The sequence below is a fragment of the Rhipicephalus microplus genome, unplaced genomic scaffold, assembly GCF_043290135.1.
Source record: "Rhipicephalus microplus isolate Deutch F79 unplaced genomic scaffold, USDA_Rmic scaffold_12, whole genome shotgun sequence".
Classification (NCBI taxonomy): Eukaryota; Metazoa; Arthropoda; class Arachnida; order Ixodida; family Ixodidae; genus Rhipicephalus; species Rhipicephalus microplus.
In genome coordinates this window covers 46,087,585-46,104,949 of record NW_027464585.1, presented here as the reverse complement: position 1 = coordinate 46,104,949, position 17,365 = coordinate 46,087,585, and the positions used below count along the sequence as shown (strand labels likewise).

Sequence of the window (17,365 nt, the reverse complement as noted above, 5' to 3'; positions counted from 1 at the left end):
TTTATATTTGGCACTAGATGGGAATGCGAAAAAGTGGCACACGGCGCAAATTTTAATGGGTACCCCAAATTCTTGGGAAGAGTGGGTGACGCTCTTGAAAACTTCAATCACAAGTCGGCACTCTATTGATATTGCCCAATTGTTTCTACGAAACCGGACCGAGCTGCCTTCCGAAACCCCTGAGCAGTATTATTATGGTGTTGCACAACTTTGAGCTAGGGTCAACCCGTTTATGACAAACGACGATTGGTTGCGGTACCTTTTGCGCGGTTTCCGCCCAGACATTCAAAGAAAAATTATAACTGCAAATCCGGAAACCTGCGCTGCTTTCCTCCAAGTTTTGCAGCGCATTATTCTGGCATCTTTAATGAGTCGTGGGTCAGGACCCCAGCCGATTGGCTCCTACTTTTCTGCCAGCCTGCAGTCATGGACGCAAAACATCGCGCCTCCGGTTGGAATTGTACCCACCGCAGCAACAATCTATCTCTGACTATCAACAAAATTGCGTTGTCGCTGGGTGTAATTAAGGCTTGATGAGAACGCACTTGAAGCTGTTCATCGTGTTCCAACGCATGGCAGTGGCCCTCCAAGCGTGGTGGTGATGTTTTTGTCTAGGTCGACACGAGACAGAATCTTGAAGGCAGCCAAAAACACAGACTGAACAGATCGACCCTTGGTTTCGAGGAAAATGAGCCACTGTTTGTAAACGTGCATTTGTGCCCCGAGTACAAGGTTCTGCTTGGGAAGGCAATACAGCTAAAGCGAGCAAAAAACTGGAAGTTTGTGTGGGTGGTTGGCGGCAGGATTCTGATGCGTAAAAACGAAAATTCGCGCGTTGCAAGTGACATGCGAAGACGACCTTGGCAGCGTGGCATAAGTGGTTCTCTTGTGCCTACACCCAGTGCACGTACCCAGTTCAAACAAAATGTCCCACCTAAATCAACAAGACAATTGCACTCGCAGATGCATGTCGATATTTCACAGCAACACTTGCAGCATAAGAAAAAATGTTAATCAGCTTCTCGCATTTATTGCCCAGCAGCCACAACGCCCTGACGTAATCGCTGTCACTGAAACTTGGCTAAAAAGGAATGAAAACATTGTTATTCCTGATTACACAATTCTATCACAGCCACGTGACTATCGTTCTCGAGGGGGCGGTGTTGCTCTCTTTGTAAAAAATGAGCATTCATATACAAGTCTTCCTTCGCTATCATGCAGCACACGTGGCATTGAATCACTATTCATCAGGTTGCAATCTTCAGTTACAGTGGGCGTAATTTACCGTCTCCCCAACGCGTGTTTTCTCTCTTTTCTTGAAACGCTTAAAATGATCCTGAGTCAACTAACAAACTATGTCAAACAATGTGCTGTTATTGTTGGTGATATGAACATTGATACCTGTAGTCCAGTGAACGATGACTACATCGACTTGCTAAATTTATATCATTTTCGCAACCTCATCACTACACCAACTCAAATAACAGCAACGCCTGCTACATTGATCGATCATGCACTGACAAATTCCGATAGATATATAAGTGCTGGAGTGTATGACAAGCCTATCACAGATCATTTCCCAATATTTGTCTGTGTTGATTGCCTAAAGAATATAAAACGTAACGGGCCGAGGTTTGTAATAAAAATAGACTACTTGGCTTTAAGAAATATTCTTCTTGGATCTAGCGTTAATCACTTATACCATAATGACGTTAATATCAAATTTTCGAACTTGATTACTCTTAAAAACGCGATTAAAGGAAGCAGCAGAAAAGTTTCGGTTCATTCACGGGAAACGCCAATATGTCCCTGGATGAATAAAGAAATCTTGGAAGTCATAAAGAGCAAAGATTACTGGCATGACAAATGGCAACGGCGCAAGCACAGCGAGTTTTATTTGTGCCAGTTTAAAACATTGCGTAATAAATCAGTTGCCTTGATGAGGATGAGAAAAAAGGATTATTATGCACGACAAACAAAGCAGGCGAATGGTAATTTGGTAAAACTTTGGCAACTTGTAAATGACGTTGTCGGAAACCCTCCCCATTTCAAGGTGCTTCCTGATGTCATCGACTCCAATACAGTTGAATCATTTAACAGTTATTTTGCCTCCATTGGTCCAACACTTGCTAAAAAATTCAAGGAACCCAACCAAGAACATGGTCTCGCTGATTCAAATCCCAATTCTTTTGTCATGTATGACATTGACGTTGAGGAAATCATATCAATTGTGTCAGGAAAGCCAAAAAATAAATCGGCAGGCCTAGATAGGATAACAGTAAGACTTCACAAAGAAACTTTAGACGTCCTCGGACCGGTTTTTTGTCGAATATTTAACCATTCTGTGAGAGCAGCCATGTACCCTTCTTGTTTAAAAATTGCAAAAGTTATTCTGATACATAAAAGCGGCGATCACTCTCAACCGTCAAACTACCAACAATCTCAGTTTTGAGTATAATTAACAATATCCTCGAAAACATTTTTGATAATCCTTTCTATAATTCATTGCGAAATAAAACTTGCTCTCCTGTCTGACAACGGATTTAGACCAAATTATGTTACCTTCACCACCGTTATGACCCTAACTCAAGCAATAAACACTACATTGAATGAAAATAAATTAGTAGCAGTTATCTTTCTGGACCTTAAAAAAGCCTTTGACATCAGAGATTACAGAATACCGCTAAGTAAATTACCGCATTTTGGTTTCCGTGGGACCATAATTCAACTTCTTTCAGATTACCGGAAAGATCGTCAACAGGCGGTATTAATTAACGATTTCATGTCTTCTATGAGCCACTTGAGTACTGGTGTTCCCCAGGGCTCGGTGCTGGGACCATTGCTCTTCTCCTTGTGAATTAATGACCTTCCGCAGATATTACAGCCTTCTAACATACTGATGTATGCTGACGATACATGCGTCATAGTAACAGGTAAAAATCTAACTGATCTTAAATCGAAGTCCAATATGGAACTGGAAAACGTCACTCATTGGTTATCGAATATTAAACTATCTATAAATACCGATAAGACTAAATGCATCACATTTCACTCTCGGTTAAGATTCATTATAGCTAATGACATACACATAAAAATTGACGATTCCGTGATCGAGCAAGTAACCACAATTAGATATCTGGGTGTCACTATGGATAACAACTTACATTGGCAGATGCAGATTTAAAATGTGCCCTCCAAATTAGCCTCAGGGTGTCAAGCACTTACTCAGGCTTGTCAATATTTTAATACCACTACTCTACGAATGCTTTATTGTCATATCTCATATTGCAATGAGTCTTGGGGTGGCAAGTACACAACTTACCTGGACCCGGTTAGACGACTTCAAAAACGGGCTGTAAGAATCATTACTCATTCCAAGTATAACGACCCCAGCAAACCTTTGTTTTTTAGATTACTTATTTTGCCCTTCGACAAGCTATGGGAATTTAACTAGCCAGATGCGTACACACAGTTATTAAATACAACCACCCTTTGCATGTGTCGATGCTTTCCGCCCCTTCTCGTTCTACTAGACAACTAACCTTTGGTAAATTGAATATTCCACAAACTAACAACGTATGTGGTGAACGGCTTTTACAGTTTGTTGGTATTTAAATCTGGAATGTTATTCCTTTTGAAATAATAATGTGTTGAAATTTCACTAAGGCACTAGAAAAACACTATTTAGAAGAATGTACTGATTTAATAATGTCCTGTCATAATTAGTTTGACTGTCTTGATTTCACTATGTAAGTAGGTGTTTATTCCGTTTTTGTTCTCTCGTGCATTGTAACGGTTTAGTGCGGTTATTTCATGCACTGTAAAGTTTCTTTGCCGATTCTTTATTACATTAGATTGTAAAAAAATTATTTAATTCTTTATTGATATTGTATAACCGTTTTATTTACACTTTTCCGAAGTGCCTTTATAAAATTTTTCTTTTTTGGACCCAAAGTAGCCTATGGCTATGGGTCCACGCAGTGTATGCAAATTTTTTTGTAAAAAGTGTGACCAATAAAATTCAATTCCATTCAATACAGCCTCTTCCATGTGTCGCCAGCTGCGCCGCGTTCGAGTTGCGTTGCCCGCGGGAGGCTCACGACCGCGAAAGAGACCTAAAGGCAATTGCCGACTCCATGGTGTCGCTTTCTGACCAGCTCAAAAGCATCGAGGACGAGATGTGTCGCCCTCAAATGCCTTGGCCACCTAGAACGACGGGTGTCCCCGATGCCAGATTTGCCACCGCATTGGTCACTTAGCGCGACAGTGCTGACAATGGCTTCGAGATGGCAAGAATGATCAAGCGGTGCCTGTTGAGAACCAGAATGGGCAGCACAGCCCCTCGGGAAACAGTAACGGCCAGACCAAGGGGGCCAGCCCGGTCGCCCCATCAGCACATAGTAGGAAAGCCAGCTTCTTGCAGTCCCCGCACGAGGCAATGGTACAGATTCACAACTTGTAATTGACACTGGATCCTCCGTAACTGTAATTTCAGAAGAATTAGCCAACAGAATACCTGCTACATCCAAATTGAGTAAATACATATTCATCAGAGGAATTGGTGGAGGTGTGCTCACCTCCAACCGTGAAGCCGAAGTAAGACTTGAATTTGGCACCACCAATATTCATGAGACATTTTTCATAGTGAAGGATTGCCCGTACGAGCTGCTAGGTGGCCTCCCTTTTTGTGGAGCAGCACGACTTTTTATTTATTTCTCGAAAAAAGAGCTCGCACTCAATGGGGAAGTTTTCCGGCTACGTGTAAACTCAGGTGCTCCTGAATACAACGATGTCCTTACAGTGCGGTGCCACGAGCACATTCGTATTAAACCACTCACAGAGGTGGCTGTTGAAGTGAAAGTCGTAAGACACGGAGCTCACCTTGTCGAACCGAACAGCATTCTCAGAAGCGGACACCAAGTAGCACGCAGAGTAACAATTATTGTGCATAGGAGAGGCCTCATTCGTATTGCTAATCCCACCATGCCACCAATAAATCTCCTCGGCGGAACAAAGCCCATAATTGCCAGCGGAACAGCTGGCAATTATGGCTCCACAGAATGATCGAGTGCCCCGAGAATATGACATGGAGACTGGGGATCACCTTTAGTTATCTGAACGAGAGAAGCTGCTGTCGCTCATTGAGAAGTACCATCATCTTTTCACAAGCAGCGATAACCCCATCCGGCAAACGCATGTCACTGAACACGTGATCGAGACGGGCTATTCTCGACCCATTCATCAGCACCCATATCTTCATTCCCCTTTTGAATGGCAGCATATTGAGCAACAAGTTCAAGAAATGCTTCGCGATGGGATCATTAGAGAATCACACAGTCCTTGGCCATCGCCTGTCGTCCTCGTGAAGAAGCCAAATGGTACTTGGTGTTTCTGCGTCCACTTCCAAAAGGTTGATGAGATCACTAAAAAAATATGCACCTCCTGGTGCGAATCAATGGCATTTATGACGTGCTTAGGGTTCAAAATACTTCACCACACTTGATCTAACATCAGGCTACTGGCAAGTGGGTATCAAAGAGGAAGATAAGCGAAGGACCGCTTTTGCATGTGGACCCGGCCTCTACGAATACAACGTTGTCCTGTTTGGCCTGTGCAATGCCCCAGCCACATTCCAGAGAATGATTAACTAAGTCCTTAGCGCCCTTCTCTGGAGGATTTGTTTGGCCTCCTTGGACGACATTGTAGTTTTCTCCAAAACCATGGTAACTCATTTGGAAGATTTGGAAGGTGTTTTTTTGGCGTTGGACTCGGCATACTTGCAACTGAAGCACGAAAAATGTAGCTTCGCCCATCAGGAAATTAAATATCTCGAACACATACTCACAAGTGAAAGCATCCGGCCAGACCCAGAAAAAGTAGCAGCCACTGCAAAATTCTCCAAGCCACGAAATAAGAAGGGTGTGCAGAGTTTTCTTGGAATTCGTAACTACTATCGGCATTTCATCAAAGATTTTTCTCACTATTGTCGGCCTCTGACAAACTTTAATAAATAGGATGCTCCTTTCGTCTGGGACGTGGCTTGCGAAGCGGCGATGTAATCTCTCAAAGAGAAGCTCATCAGAGCCCCAGTTTTGCGTCAGTTAGAGCCGGGAAAGCCAATAGAGGTGCACACTGATGCCTGCGATTACGGCATTGGTGCCGTCCTTGTTCGAAAAATCAGAGCTCAAGAACAAGCCGTCGCCTATGCCAGTCGCCACCTTAACAAGGCTGAGATGAACTGCAGCACGACAGAAAAAGAATGCCTCGCCGTTGTGTACGCCTACAGACAGTTTCGGCCGTACATCTTTGGCACTAAACTAACTGTCGTAACTGACCAAGCGAGCCTGGCTTGGCTGATTAAAGTAAGGAATCCAAACGGTCGTCTCATGCACTGGTCACTATTGCTTCGGGAATTCGACATAACTTTACGACACCACTCTAATCTCAAGAACGGAAGTGCCAACACGCTGTCCCGCCTTTCTCACGATCCTGCGCCGGTAAGTGATGAAAACCATTTACCGTTGCTGGTCCTGGATCAGGTGTATGTTGGGTGAGAGATAATGTACAACACCTCGAGCACCCGGACACCTGCGTTGTCAGGAAAACTAAAAGAACGGCACGGAGCTTCCGGTTGATGGACGGTGTACTGTATAGAAGGGCGAAAGGCTTCCAAGAAGATTGCGTGGCGCTGGTGGTCCCTAAGTGCTTGAGATCCAATATTTTGAGACACTACCATGACGACCCCACAGCAGGCTACTTGGGTGTTAAGCACACATGGGAAAAAGTGCGCTGCCGCTATTTCTGGCTGAAGATGTTCTCGTACGTCAGCAAGTATGTACTCTCTTGTCCTGACTGCCAACGCGAAAACAACCACCTGGAATGCCGGCTGGTTTTTTCCAACTTATCCGACCTGCAGGTCGACCTTTCAACAGGTCGGCATGGACTTTATTGAACCTTTCACTAAGTCGAAATCAGGAAACCACTACAATGTTGAGATTACTGACTACCACACGAAATGGGTCGAGACTGTCGCATGTCAGGCGGCCACTGCCGCAGAGGCAGCTAGGGCGTTCGTCAAACAGGTCGTGCTGCGTCATGGTGCACCGGAGAAAGTGACAAGCGATCGTGGACAACATTTTGTCGCCAACTTGACCGAGAAAATTTTCCGGCTCGTGGGTAGCGAACATGCCACCACAACAGCATACCACCCACAGGCCAACGGCTTGTGCGAGCGTTTTAATCTCGCGTTAGCTGACATGCTCAGCATGTACGTTTCCTCGCACCACCACAACTGGGATTAATGTTTGCCGTACGTCCTCTTTGCGTAAAATTCTTCCATACACGAGACGACAGATTCACGCCATTCTTTCTGCTTCACGAAAATGAGCCGACGCTACCTGTATATGTTGGGTCGGGCGCACAACGTCGATTTGACTACACCCTGGATGCTATCAAAGTGGCTCGACAACTCCGGCAGGCTCAAGGACTGGTAAAAGAGCGGAAGAGGCGTCAGCAGGAGAAGAAGAAACGCAGCTATGATGCTTAACGACGAAGTGTTGTTTACTTCGAGGGCGACTTGGTGTAATTGTGCACTCCTTCCTGAGCCAAACGGAAGACAACCAAGTTTCTTCACAGATACCGCAGACCTTACCATCTCGTGCGCCGGATAGCCGCGAATGACTGGGAGGTGGTGGACAAAACTGGAAAAAACGTAACATTATTTATGTGGAGCGTTTAAAACCCTGTCACGTCTGATGCTCTTTCGATGCCGACGACGCAGGCGATGAATCCGGTGATAATCAGGAGGTGCGCGACCGAAGTGGTGATGTGCATGAGTGCAGTGCAGGGAAACAAGGAAGACAGGAAAGAGTGCAGCTCTTTCCTGTCTCCCTTGAGGAGCACGGGACACACTGCGCTCTTTCCTGTCTCCCTTGTTTTCCTTTAAGTTCACGTGCGCGATTGCAGTGCAAACAGTGATAAACAGGGATTGCATACAAGCGTTGTGCACGAGTGCGGTTCACGAGTGGGTCAAGAACTCCGCTTGCGACATGGTGTGCGCGGGACGGAGACCAGTGTTCCAGTACGGCAGTGCGAAGGCTACTACACTGACACTGAACTTTACTCCGACTGGAACACATTTCCAAGTGGTAACAACGCACAACAAAATGTTGGCGCTTATGACACGGACACTGAGTTGTATTACAGTGCTGACGAGTGAACTGCATTGATTTCTGTTTCGAGATGAATTTTCCTTTTCAACCGTGGTTTTAAATACTTAGTTGTTTTAAGCTTTTCACCTTTTAATTACATGTGTAAGCATCTTTAAATGAGCACCTCATCCACTTGTTGAATGCAAAACTTTTTTGTGTTTTTAGTCTATAAGTTTTCACGTTTTGCAAATAAAATAAGTGGGTCACTCTTTGTTGTAGGGCGAGGTGTCGCGAAGGCAGTGTCTCGCGGAGAGCTTTTTTTTTCGGCTACAGCTGGAGTTCGTTATTTGCCAGATGCTCTTGTTGGCAATGCTATTTAGCGACTTGTCTTGGGGAGGGTGCCTTGAGAAAGAATATTCTGAACAGTCTGCATCTGGTCGGTCACTGTGCATTTCACGCCAAAGCAGGCACCGTGCCGTGATTTTGACCGGACTGCAGAAATAAGGTGCTATTCTCCTCTTCTAACCACTACCACCACCACCCCAAACGAGCGCGCATCCACCCGCGTCCTCCGGGGTACTTGGGGGCTGACATTTGAGCACTTGTGTGCATGTCAAGGCCGTTTTAAGGAATTTACCCGTTTTAAAAAGCTTCTGCAGTTTTGTTGCGAGGCAGGCTTCACGCGACCATGAAAAATCATGTGGGATCGGTTATCCTCGGCTTGCCTGATTGGTCCGCGCACCCGTGGATGCCGAAAAACCCTATATAAGCTGCGACTCGGGCCATTTTCGGGGCGAGTGGACCTGGGGTCAACAGCGCATCTCACCACAGGAGACTTGTAATGCAAACCAAGGGGTATGCCATTTTTTCCATGTCTTGTATTTGTGACTGAGTGCATTTAGTAATAATATATAAATGAACCCCCAATGAGTGATTCCCGAAATCATCGTGTCGACTTGTCATCGCTTGCCTGTGCGGAATTGCTCCCACACTTCTTCATCCGGATTGTCATCAGATGTGTCTGCTCAAACGATCCCGAAGTTTCGCTACACTATCATGATGCACAGGTTGGAACATTATATTTCAAAAAGCCTGTTAGCTGCTACAATGAATGCTCAGAAAAAACGTTGGTCGCCGCTCGAGTTGCAGAGCGAGAATTGCGGACAGTTTGCGGCGGTTGCAGCAGTTGCGAATAGGGCGATTAAAGCGAAGGGAACGATTTTTTTCGCTGCAATCACGGCATGTGAAACAGTCTTTACGTACGACAGCCCACTGGCAGGAAAAAGGAAAACTCGCGTCATAAAATCATAAATAGTTTTCAATTTACGGACAAGGAAGCAAATGCGATATTTGTTGCAAGCTTGATAAAGACGACGTCTTTCCGTACAGGACACTGTAAAGCGCATGTATTTGATACGGCTGTAGTTTTGCTAGATACGGCTTACGTGACAGCGCTAAGGTTCCGAAATGCTTGTCTGCAATGGGGAAAAGTAATTTGCATAAATTCAAAGATTTCGCGCATTTGAGGTATTGCTGGAATAAACAGGGGTGTGTATCTCACCAGTTAGAGGTCACTTATACAAGATTGCGCTATGAAGTTCCACAACTAAATTATTACCTTAACAAAGCTCGACTCAAGGCGTCACCGCTATGCAATTGGTGCAACGAAATTGAAACAATTGAACATTTCTTTTTATTCTGTCATCGTTATTTTTATCAGAGAAAAAGATATTTAGTAGCCCCATTACAAAAGCTAGGAATACAAGTAAATCTACCAGTAATTTTATCACTTGGCGGAACTTCATTTGGTTACTGCCACAGAGATATATGCTCCACTGTGTTTGATTACACGAACTCAACTGAAAGATGACCGCACTAGTGAACCCGAACCTTTTCAGAACTTTAGTTTATAATTCGTAGCTATGTCTGTCGAAAACAAGAGATCGTTTGACCACTTGCTCAGCAAACATTTTTGTTTTTTGGTAGTATATTTTTAAACTACTTTTTCAGATTGGCTTCATTTTCATTTTAGTTTCATTTAAGTATCCTGCCACCCGGTTCTTGGCCCATCCCCCTCTGTGGGTGAGCGCCATCCATCAGAGGTCATCCTCATCATCATCATCATCATCATCATCACCACCTTCATCCTCATACGGACGGGATCGCACGTCTCACGTTGAGGGGTGCGGCCGAAGCCTAGCTAGCGACGTAGTACGCTGTAGCCACGTCGGCGCCAGTGCAAAGGCTTGTCGTTCCCCGAGGCAACCGTCCTTCTGTCTTACTCGTCGAACCCATGCAGTGTCCCGCGGCCTTTTTTTTATTATCTTTTTCTTCCCTCCGCTCTTCGTTCGGTCACTCCGTGTCCCCTCCTCCTCCGTAACGACCTCGTTGTTCGCTCCCCAGCGGCTCACCCAGCATGCCTTCTTTCAGAAGTGCACTTGCTACCGCATTTGTCACAAATAATTTTCGGCAACTGCATTATAACCGGTCTTTCATCTTGGGAGACTGCACAACAAGCGGTATGGGTTTACATAGGGTTCTACGGGAGGGCAAACGGAAGTAGAAAAAGACTGCATCGTAAGAGGTTCTGCACTATAAGCGGTTGCGTTATAAGTGGTATTCACTGTACGTTGGTTCTGCCATTCGTGCTGCCTCTTCCTTGTCGCCTCACAGCCGGCACTGACCACGCTATGCGCTACAAGCTCACTAGTCAATGGCGGAGTACTCAGCTGGTAGAGCTACAACAGGATTGTGACTTACACATATAGAGCTCTTCGCCTCGTTTGGGCCTAATGCAAACAAAACTTTGTCCACGACTGTATATATAAATCATACATTTGTTAAAGCAAAGGAACACAAACCAACAAAACCATGGTAGACAAAATAGCTATTGTGTAGTACAAACGTTTTATTAACCTTACAATGTATCAGATTAACGTGTTACCAACCTTAATGACGTTTATTATTATAGCAATAAAGAAACGTTTTCTTGCTTTTGTTCTTCTTAAAGCAAGTTAGAATAAGCTTTGACTAGAACTTTTTCCTAAAAGAAACTTTCACTAAAGAGGGCTAAAATAATGTTTGCCAATCAAGTACCAGTACGCTTATTTTGTTGTAACCAATTTTTCTTGCTGCCCATAATTGTATTCAAATACAACAATTTTAATAGTGTTTTTATAGCCAGCTGAACAACTCCACCAATGTACAGATATTAACAAGGTATCGGTGTAATAAATACACAAACAAGCAAACGTATCACATTTCGCGTACTTCAGACATTTCAAATTTTGCGCGAATAGGCGTTGTGTATGTGTTTTTTTTTTTGAAGTCGAAAAATATTGTGTGCAGTTCATACTGGCGTACCTTATATTTTCGCTAACTCTTGTTTGTGGAAACACCAGAAACAATCTTTTTACTTACGATATAAAAAATGATGTGAACAAATGTGGATCGGTTGCGTCAGCAAGATAGAAATTGCGGAATCTCTGATAAGAACACGGCTACAGTGGCTAGAATAGGGAAGCGTTATGAACGCGCCGGCTAGCGCGTAACGCCTTGAGAGGAAACGTGCGCTATTTTTTTTAATGTTTCACATTGCCCGCGAGCGTGGTTGATTGCCGTCTCTGCGCACCGCATCACCACCTTGGGTGACTCGCAAACGTGGGCCAGCGCCAGATGGCGCTGGCCCACGTTTGCGAGTCACCCAAGGTGGTGATGCGGTGCGCAGAGACGGCAATCAACCACGCTCGCGGGCAATGTGAAACATTAAAAAAAATATTTTTTTTGCTCGTGCAAGACGTCAAATGGCGACCAATAAAATATGTTAATTAGCTTCTGGAAAACAAGATGCCTACGTGGGTGCACGACCGATCTGAAATATCGTCAGGTCGACAGAATGCCGAAAGTGAGCGTGTGACGGCACTGAAACATTTTATCGATGTGAAGTGGTAGAAGAGTGGAACGATGAACTCAGTTGTGAGCCATTGCTTGCAACACTTTCCACGGCGAACCTCAAGCACTAATCTGTAAATGAAGCCCCACCAATCAAAACGTCATACTCAGAGACGAGATCCACGAGTAGTATCTGGATCATCCTTTTCCTGCGTCCAGGTAATACAACACATTTCCGAGTAGTGACTCACTATCTGTTTGCAACATTGCAAACTTAATAATTTGTTGCACGTCGTTTTTTAATCCCAAGGAAAAAAGTTTTATAGTTCACAAGCGCCCAACAGAACATTATGCTGCAAGCCAAGGTGATGCGCCTGAGCTTCAAGTACTTCCTTTTTTCGCGGAAAGATGATCGCTCCTTGTGAAGTACTTTTGTGTAAAAACGCAAATGGTTGAGCAGAAAAAAACTTGTTTATTGATTGGTGAGGCTCGGACCTTGTTCAGCGCAGCCCAGTGTGACAATTTTTTATTCAAGCAAGAAACACGGCTGTCACTGTGAAGCCTGTTGTACCTAAATCACTTTGAAAATGTGATTTCTAAGGCGTCTACAAATGCAAAGAGCTTCTCCGAAAAGCCTACCCATAGGCGTCTGCACAAGGGGGACAAAGGGGGCTGGCCCCCTGGGAGGGGGCACTAAATCTGTGCTATGCATTGACTAAGCAGTGAGGGGGCGTAAAATCTGCCTCACACACTGATTTATTAGGAAGGAGGCAACCCGCAATGAACCTTCGCTACCCACCTCCCCCCCGAACGGCAAGCACGTCCATGGGTCTACCCCTTTCGACGCAGACGATTTCGCTAGTCACAGTGTGCTTGAAGTGCCGGGAGATGTACCTCTCGCCGAAGTGCTCGCACTCAGCCGAGGTTTCTTGAAGCAACTTGTCAGCACGCGGGATCGCTCTCCGCCACTGCGCTAATAGAGCTTCGTCCTTCGGAACGCCGAACAATGCGTGCTTTTTTTTTAGCTGACTTGTAGCCTGTAGTGCACCCCGGGAAAAAGAAATGACATTGTTTTCGCGCCATGAGAGTGCATACAGAAGCATTGGTGTTAGAGCACCGCCGCAATTTAAAAAACGAGGAAGAACGCGCCTGACGAAACTGTCGGAAACGTGCAAACAACGTATAAACGATTGCGCGCGCCCCCGCGCGGCTCCTCCTCGGAGGCTGCATTGCGCTCCGTTGGCGCCGTTTGCCGCTCATCACACATTCCTATTCCAGCCACTGTACCACAGCTAGAGTGTACTAGAAGTGTTGAGTGGTGTGACCACGCCTTGCTGCCTTATCCCTTCCACGTTTCCCGCTGCAGTGCCGCAACAGTCGAATTGTGCTGAAAGAGCCGCGCGCAGCGTGCAGGGGCTGCTATGCGCTTCGGCTCCTTCGTCGCGCTTTCTTGATGCAGCTTCCTTCGTTCCTCCCCATCGTTCATGTCTAGCACATGATGCCATAGTCCTTGAAGTATGACCCCCCAAGCTACTGAATTTGAGCTCTATAAAATTTCTTGTGAGAGATTGAAAATAATTCAGAAAGGGTGCGTCATATTAGTACGCTTTTCTGTGTGTTTAGTGTCATTCCCCGGTGCATGCACCATTCAGGAATAATATTTAAACTATTATGTACGCTAATTTGATCATTGATAGAAATAATATGTTTAAAAAGCACGCAATCATCAGCAAATAATCGATTATGAACACCACCTTCAACCATACTAACAATTTCGTTAATGTATATTATAAAAAAAAGTGGGCCGAGGACACTGCCAAGCGGCACATCTGATGTGACTGGAAGTGAGCCCGATTTTTCACCATTCATTTTCACGAATTGATGCCGGTTCGTCAGATAAGCAGCAACCCAAGAAATCAACAGTCCTGAGATTCCAGCATTTACAAGATTCAGAATACATTTATTGAGAGGGAAAGTGTCGAAAGCTTTTCGGAAGTCTCAAACAATTATGTCAATTTGTCTGCTTTTGTCAAGAGTTGATGCAAAAAATGAACAGTGATCAGCCGTGTGACAGTCGAATGCCACCTCCTAAACCCATGCTGATATTTAGTTAAAACAGGATGCTTCTCTAAATATGTAGTTTTGCTGTTTGTGGCTATATATGATAAGTTCGCAGCATGACGAGGTTAGAGAAATAGGACGGTAATTTTCAACGAGAAGACCACTTCCCTTCTTATGAATTGGTGCAATGCGGGCTGTCCTCCTGTCACTCGGCAATTCTGACAACAGCAATGTACGAAATGTTATAACAAGAAATTTTAATGAAGTTACCGCATATCTACTAAGAAATGAATTAGGGATATTGTCAGGTCCACTAGAACGTTTGGGTTTGAGGTTTAGCAGCATAGCAAGTAGCACATACCCAATAAAGTGGCTGAGGGGATAGCTGCCGCGGTAGCTCAGTGGTAGAGCATCGAACGCCTTATTCAAAGGTCGCAGGTACGGTTGCTGCTCACGGCAAGCTATCCTTTTAGGCACTTTTCTTTCTTTATATTTTCATTACAATTTGGTCTAATAACCTTCCCTATACTTTCTTTGGCAATATTGTCTGTTAGATCTCATTATGATTGTGTGAAAACACAGAAAAAAGAGCCCTTATTTTACACGTCCTTCCCATATATATATATATATATATATATATATATATATATATATATATATGTATATATATACACACATATATATATATATATATATATATATATATATATATATATATATATATATGACAGTAGATGCGCTTTCACATAACAACTGTTTATTGTGCCGACGTTTCGACAAAACCCCGTCTTTTTCAAGAAAAAGGCGGGGTTCCCGTCGAAACGTCGGTACAATAAACAGTTGTTATGTGAAAGCGCATCTACTTTTATATTTATATCCTTGCGGCAACCGAAGTTAGTCTTCTGTATATATATATATATATATATATATATATATATATATATATATATATATATATATATATATATATATATATATATATATATATATATATATATATATATATATATATATATATATATATATATAGATATATATATAGTGGGAGTAATAATTCAATGGGCCAGTTAGTCTTTGTGAAGGTATGGGGTATGGCACAACGGGAGCGTTGTCAACAAGGATAAATATATTTATTTCCCAAGAGTTCCGGGAGGGGTCCTACCTTCATCAGGGGATCACTCATCCCCTGATGAAGGTAGGTAGGTAGGTAGGATATATATAATATATATATATATATATATATATATATTGATAGATAGATAGATAGATAGATAGATAGATAGATAGATAGATAGATAGGTAGATAGATAGATAGATAGATATATATAGTGCATCTAATGGCGAATAGTTTAGAGACTTGGTTACATCGCAGGAAGCGGCAGTTTCGCGAAGCTCAAGCAGGCCCACATGAGGGAGCTGCCCTTCGAAGACTGCCGAAAGAGAGGTGGCCTGGTCTTCAGGAGCATTGACGAACGCTACAGCTTCTGCGCCGGTGACCCTCGAGGAGAGTACGGTGTTTGCCATGTGAGTTCCTTTATTCTTAATACGGCAGTCTGTTGTGCTCTATCGAAGCCCAGTGTTAGCTTCATTTTTTGCCACCAGAGAAATGACCAAAGGAAATGAATGCAGTCTCAGTTGGGGTTAAGAGACGCCATGCCGATGGTCCCTACAGAATCGTGTAACGAAATATCTACATAGGCGCTGCTTCTAACTAACGTCCAATGCCGAAATTTCGAATACCTGTAGTAAAGAAAGCAAACGGGAAAGAAGAAGACTGTTAAAATAGACCATTTTCATCAACAATATTGTCGGGCAACTTGGTATGGGTCCAATTTAGTATGAAGTGCGCAACTTTCACAAAGATAAAAAAGAAGAAACACAAGCACTTAACTTCAACTAAGCGTTTACGGCAAAACGTGAAAATATAATGGTGTGAAAAAAAAAGATGAAAAGTCAAAAACAGAACAAAGAAACAAAAGCCCACTTGTCATTTCACACAGTAGCCATCTATTATTATGAGTGTCATGACAAGCTCAGTACGCAGGGCATTACAATTAAGCACTTGAATTTGGATTGAAGTATGAAATGAACCCCGCAGAGCCGCCTATGTAAGCAGGCGTTTGGTGTGTAGCAACACCACGGACCCGAGCTAACGGGGGAGTTTCGACTCCCTCCCATGCTTAGCCGTGCGTGGCTTTGCCGTGTCCGGGGAAAAGGGGATCCTGGGGGTTGAACCAATGCTGGGTGATTGGACCCTTAAGGCCTGCCAGCGGTGGCAACACACCCCTTTGTCCCCGGCTTCACGTAGACGGCACTCCCGGATTGACCCGCCCGGAGGGAATCGGCAGTCGCCTTTTCCTGTCTGCACCTCACATCTTCGTCATTTCTCTTTAAATCTTTCCTGTCCTCTACTCACTTCCATTGACTTCCGTGTTTCCTGGCGGCAAGGGTTAACCCTGTGTGGCTATCCTACCTTGGATACACCATATCCGGTTATAGTGGTGGCGTACAGCTGACGTTTGCAGGGCCTGTACTTACAGACCCTGCAGCGTCCCCTTGTAGGACTCTATGGTGGGTGGCTGGCGTCGCTGCCGAAATTAAACATTTAAATATGGCTAGTTCCTTCCCGCTCTAACCACTATGCTATCGCTGCACATCCGCGTGGTGATGGAACTGCATTACGAGGCCTGGGGTGCGGCCTCACCGGTAACCACCGCCGGGAACGCACTCCCTCACCAGAGAAGGATTGGCCACCCTGGTGCAGTATCTGGTCACTACCTCCCACATGCATACGTCAAATAACTCAGGGCCCTCAGTCTCCAGCAGCTGCGAAGCAACTGACCACAGCGGCGGTGAGATCTGCAACGCAGCAGAGGGTGCTAAGAATCTCTGGATCCGGACAGGCCGCCATTGGAACCTGAACTTGGCAACGTTTAACCCTAGAACCTGATCTAGCGAGGGAAGTCTAGCTGTACTGTTCGAGGAGCTAGAGAGTGTTAAATGAGTTATAATAGGGCTCAGTGAGGTTAGGAGGACAGATGAGGCCTATACGGTGCTACAGAATGGGCATGTCCTTTGCTATCGGGGCTTGGCTGACAGAAGAGAACTACGAGTGGGGTTCCTAATTCACAGAAACATAGCTGGCAACATAAAGCAATACTATAGCATTCATGAAAGGTTGGTAGGTATCGTAATTAAACTGAATAAGAGATACAAGATGAAGGTGGTACAGTCTTACGCGCCTACATCCAGCCATGATGATG

General features: G+C 44.4%; 1 protein-coding gene across 4 annotated transcripts in view; it reads left to right on the top strand.

Annotated features, from left to right (window-relative positions):
- The window catches only part of LOC119166787 (chymotrypsinogen B), a 1,014,345-nt gene that overhangs the window by 843,516 nt on the left and 153,464 nt on the right, over positions 1-17,365 (top strand). For all 4 annotated transcript variants that reach the window (XM_075882532.1, XM_075882530.1, XM_075882531.1 and 1 more), the window contains one exon: positions 15,475-15,626. In XM_075882532.1, coding sequence (XP_075738647.1) covers positions 15,475-15,626 — 152 coding nt within the window. The remainder of the gene's footprint in view (positions 1-15,474; positions 15,627-17,365) is intronic.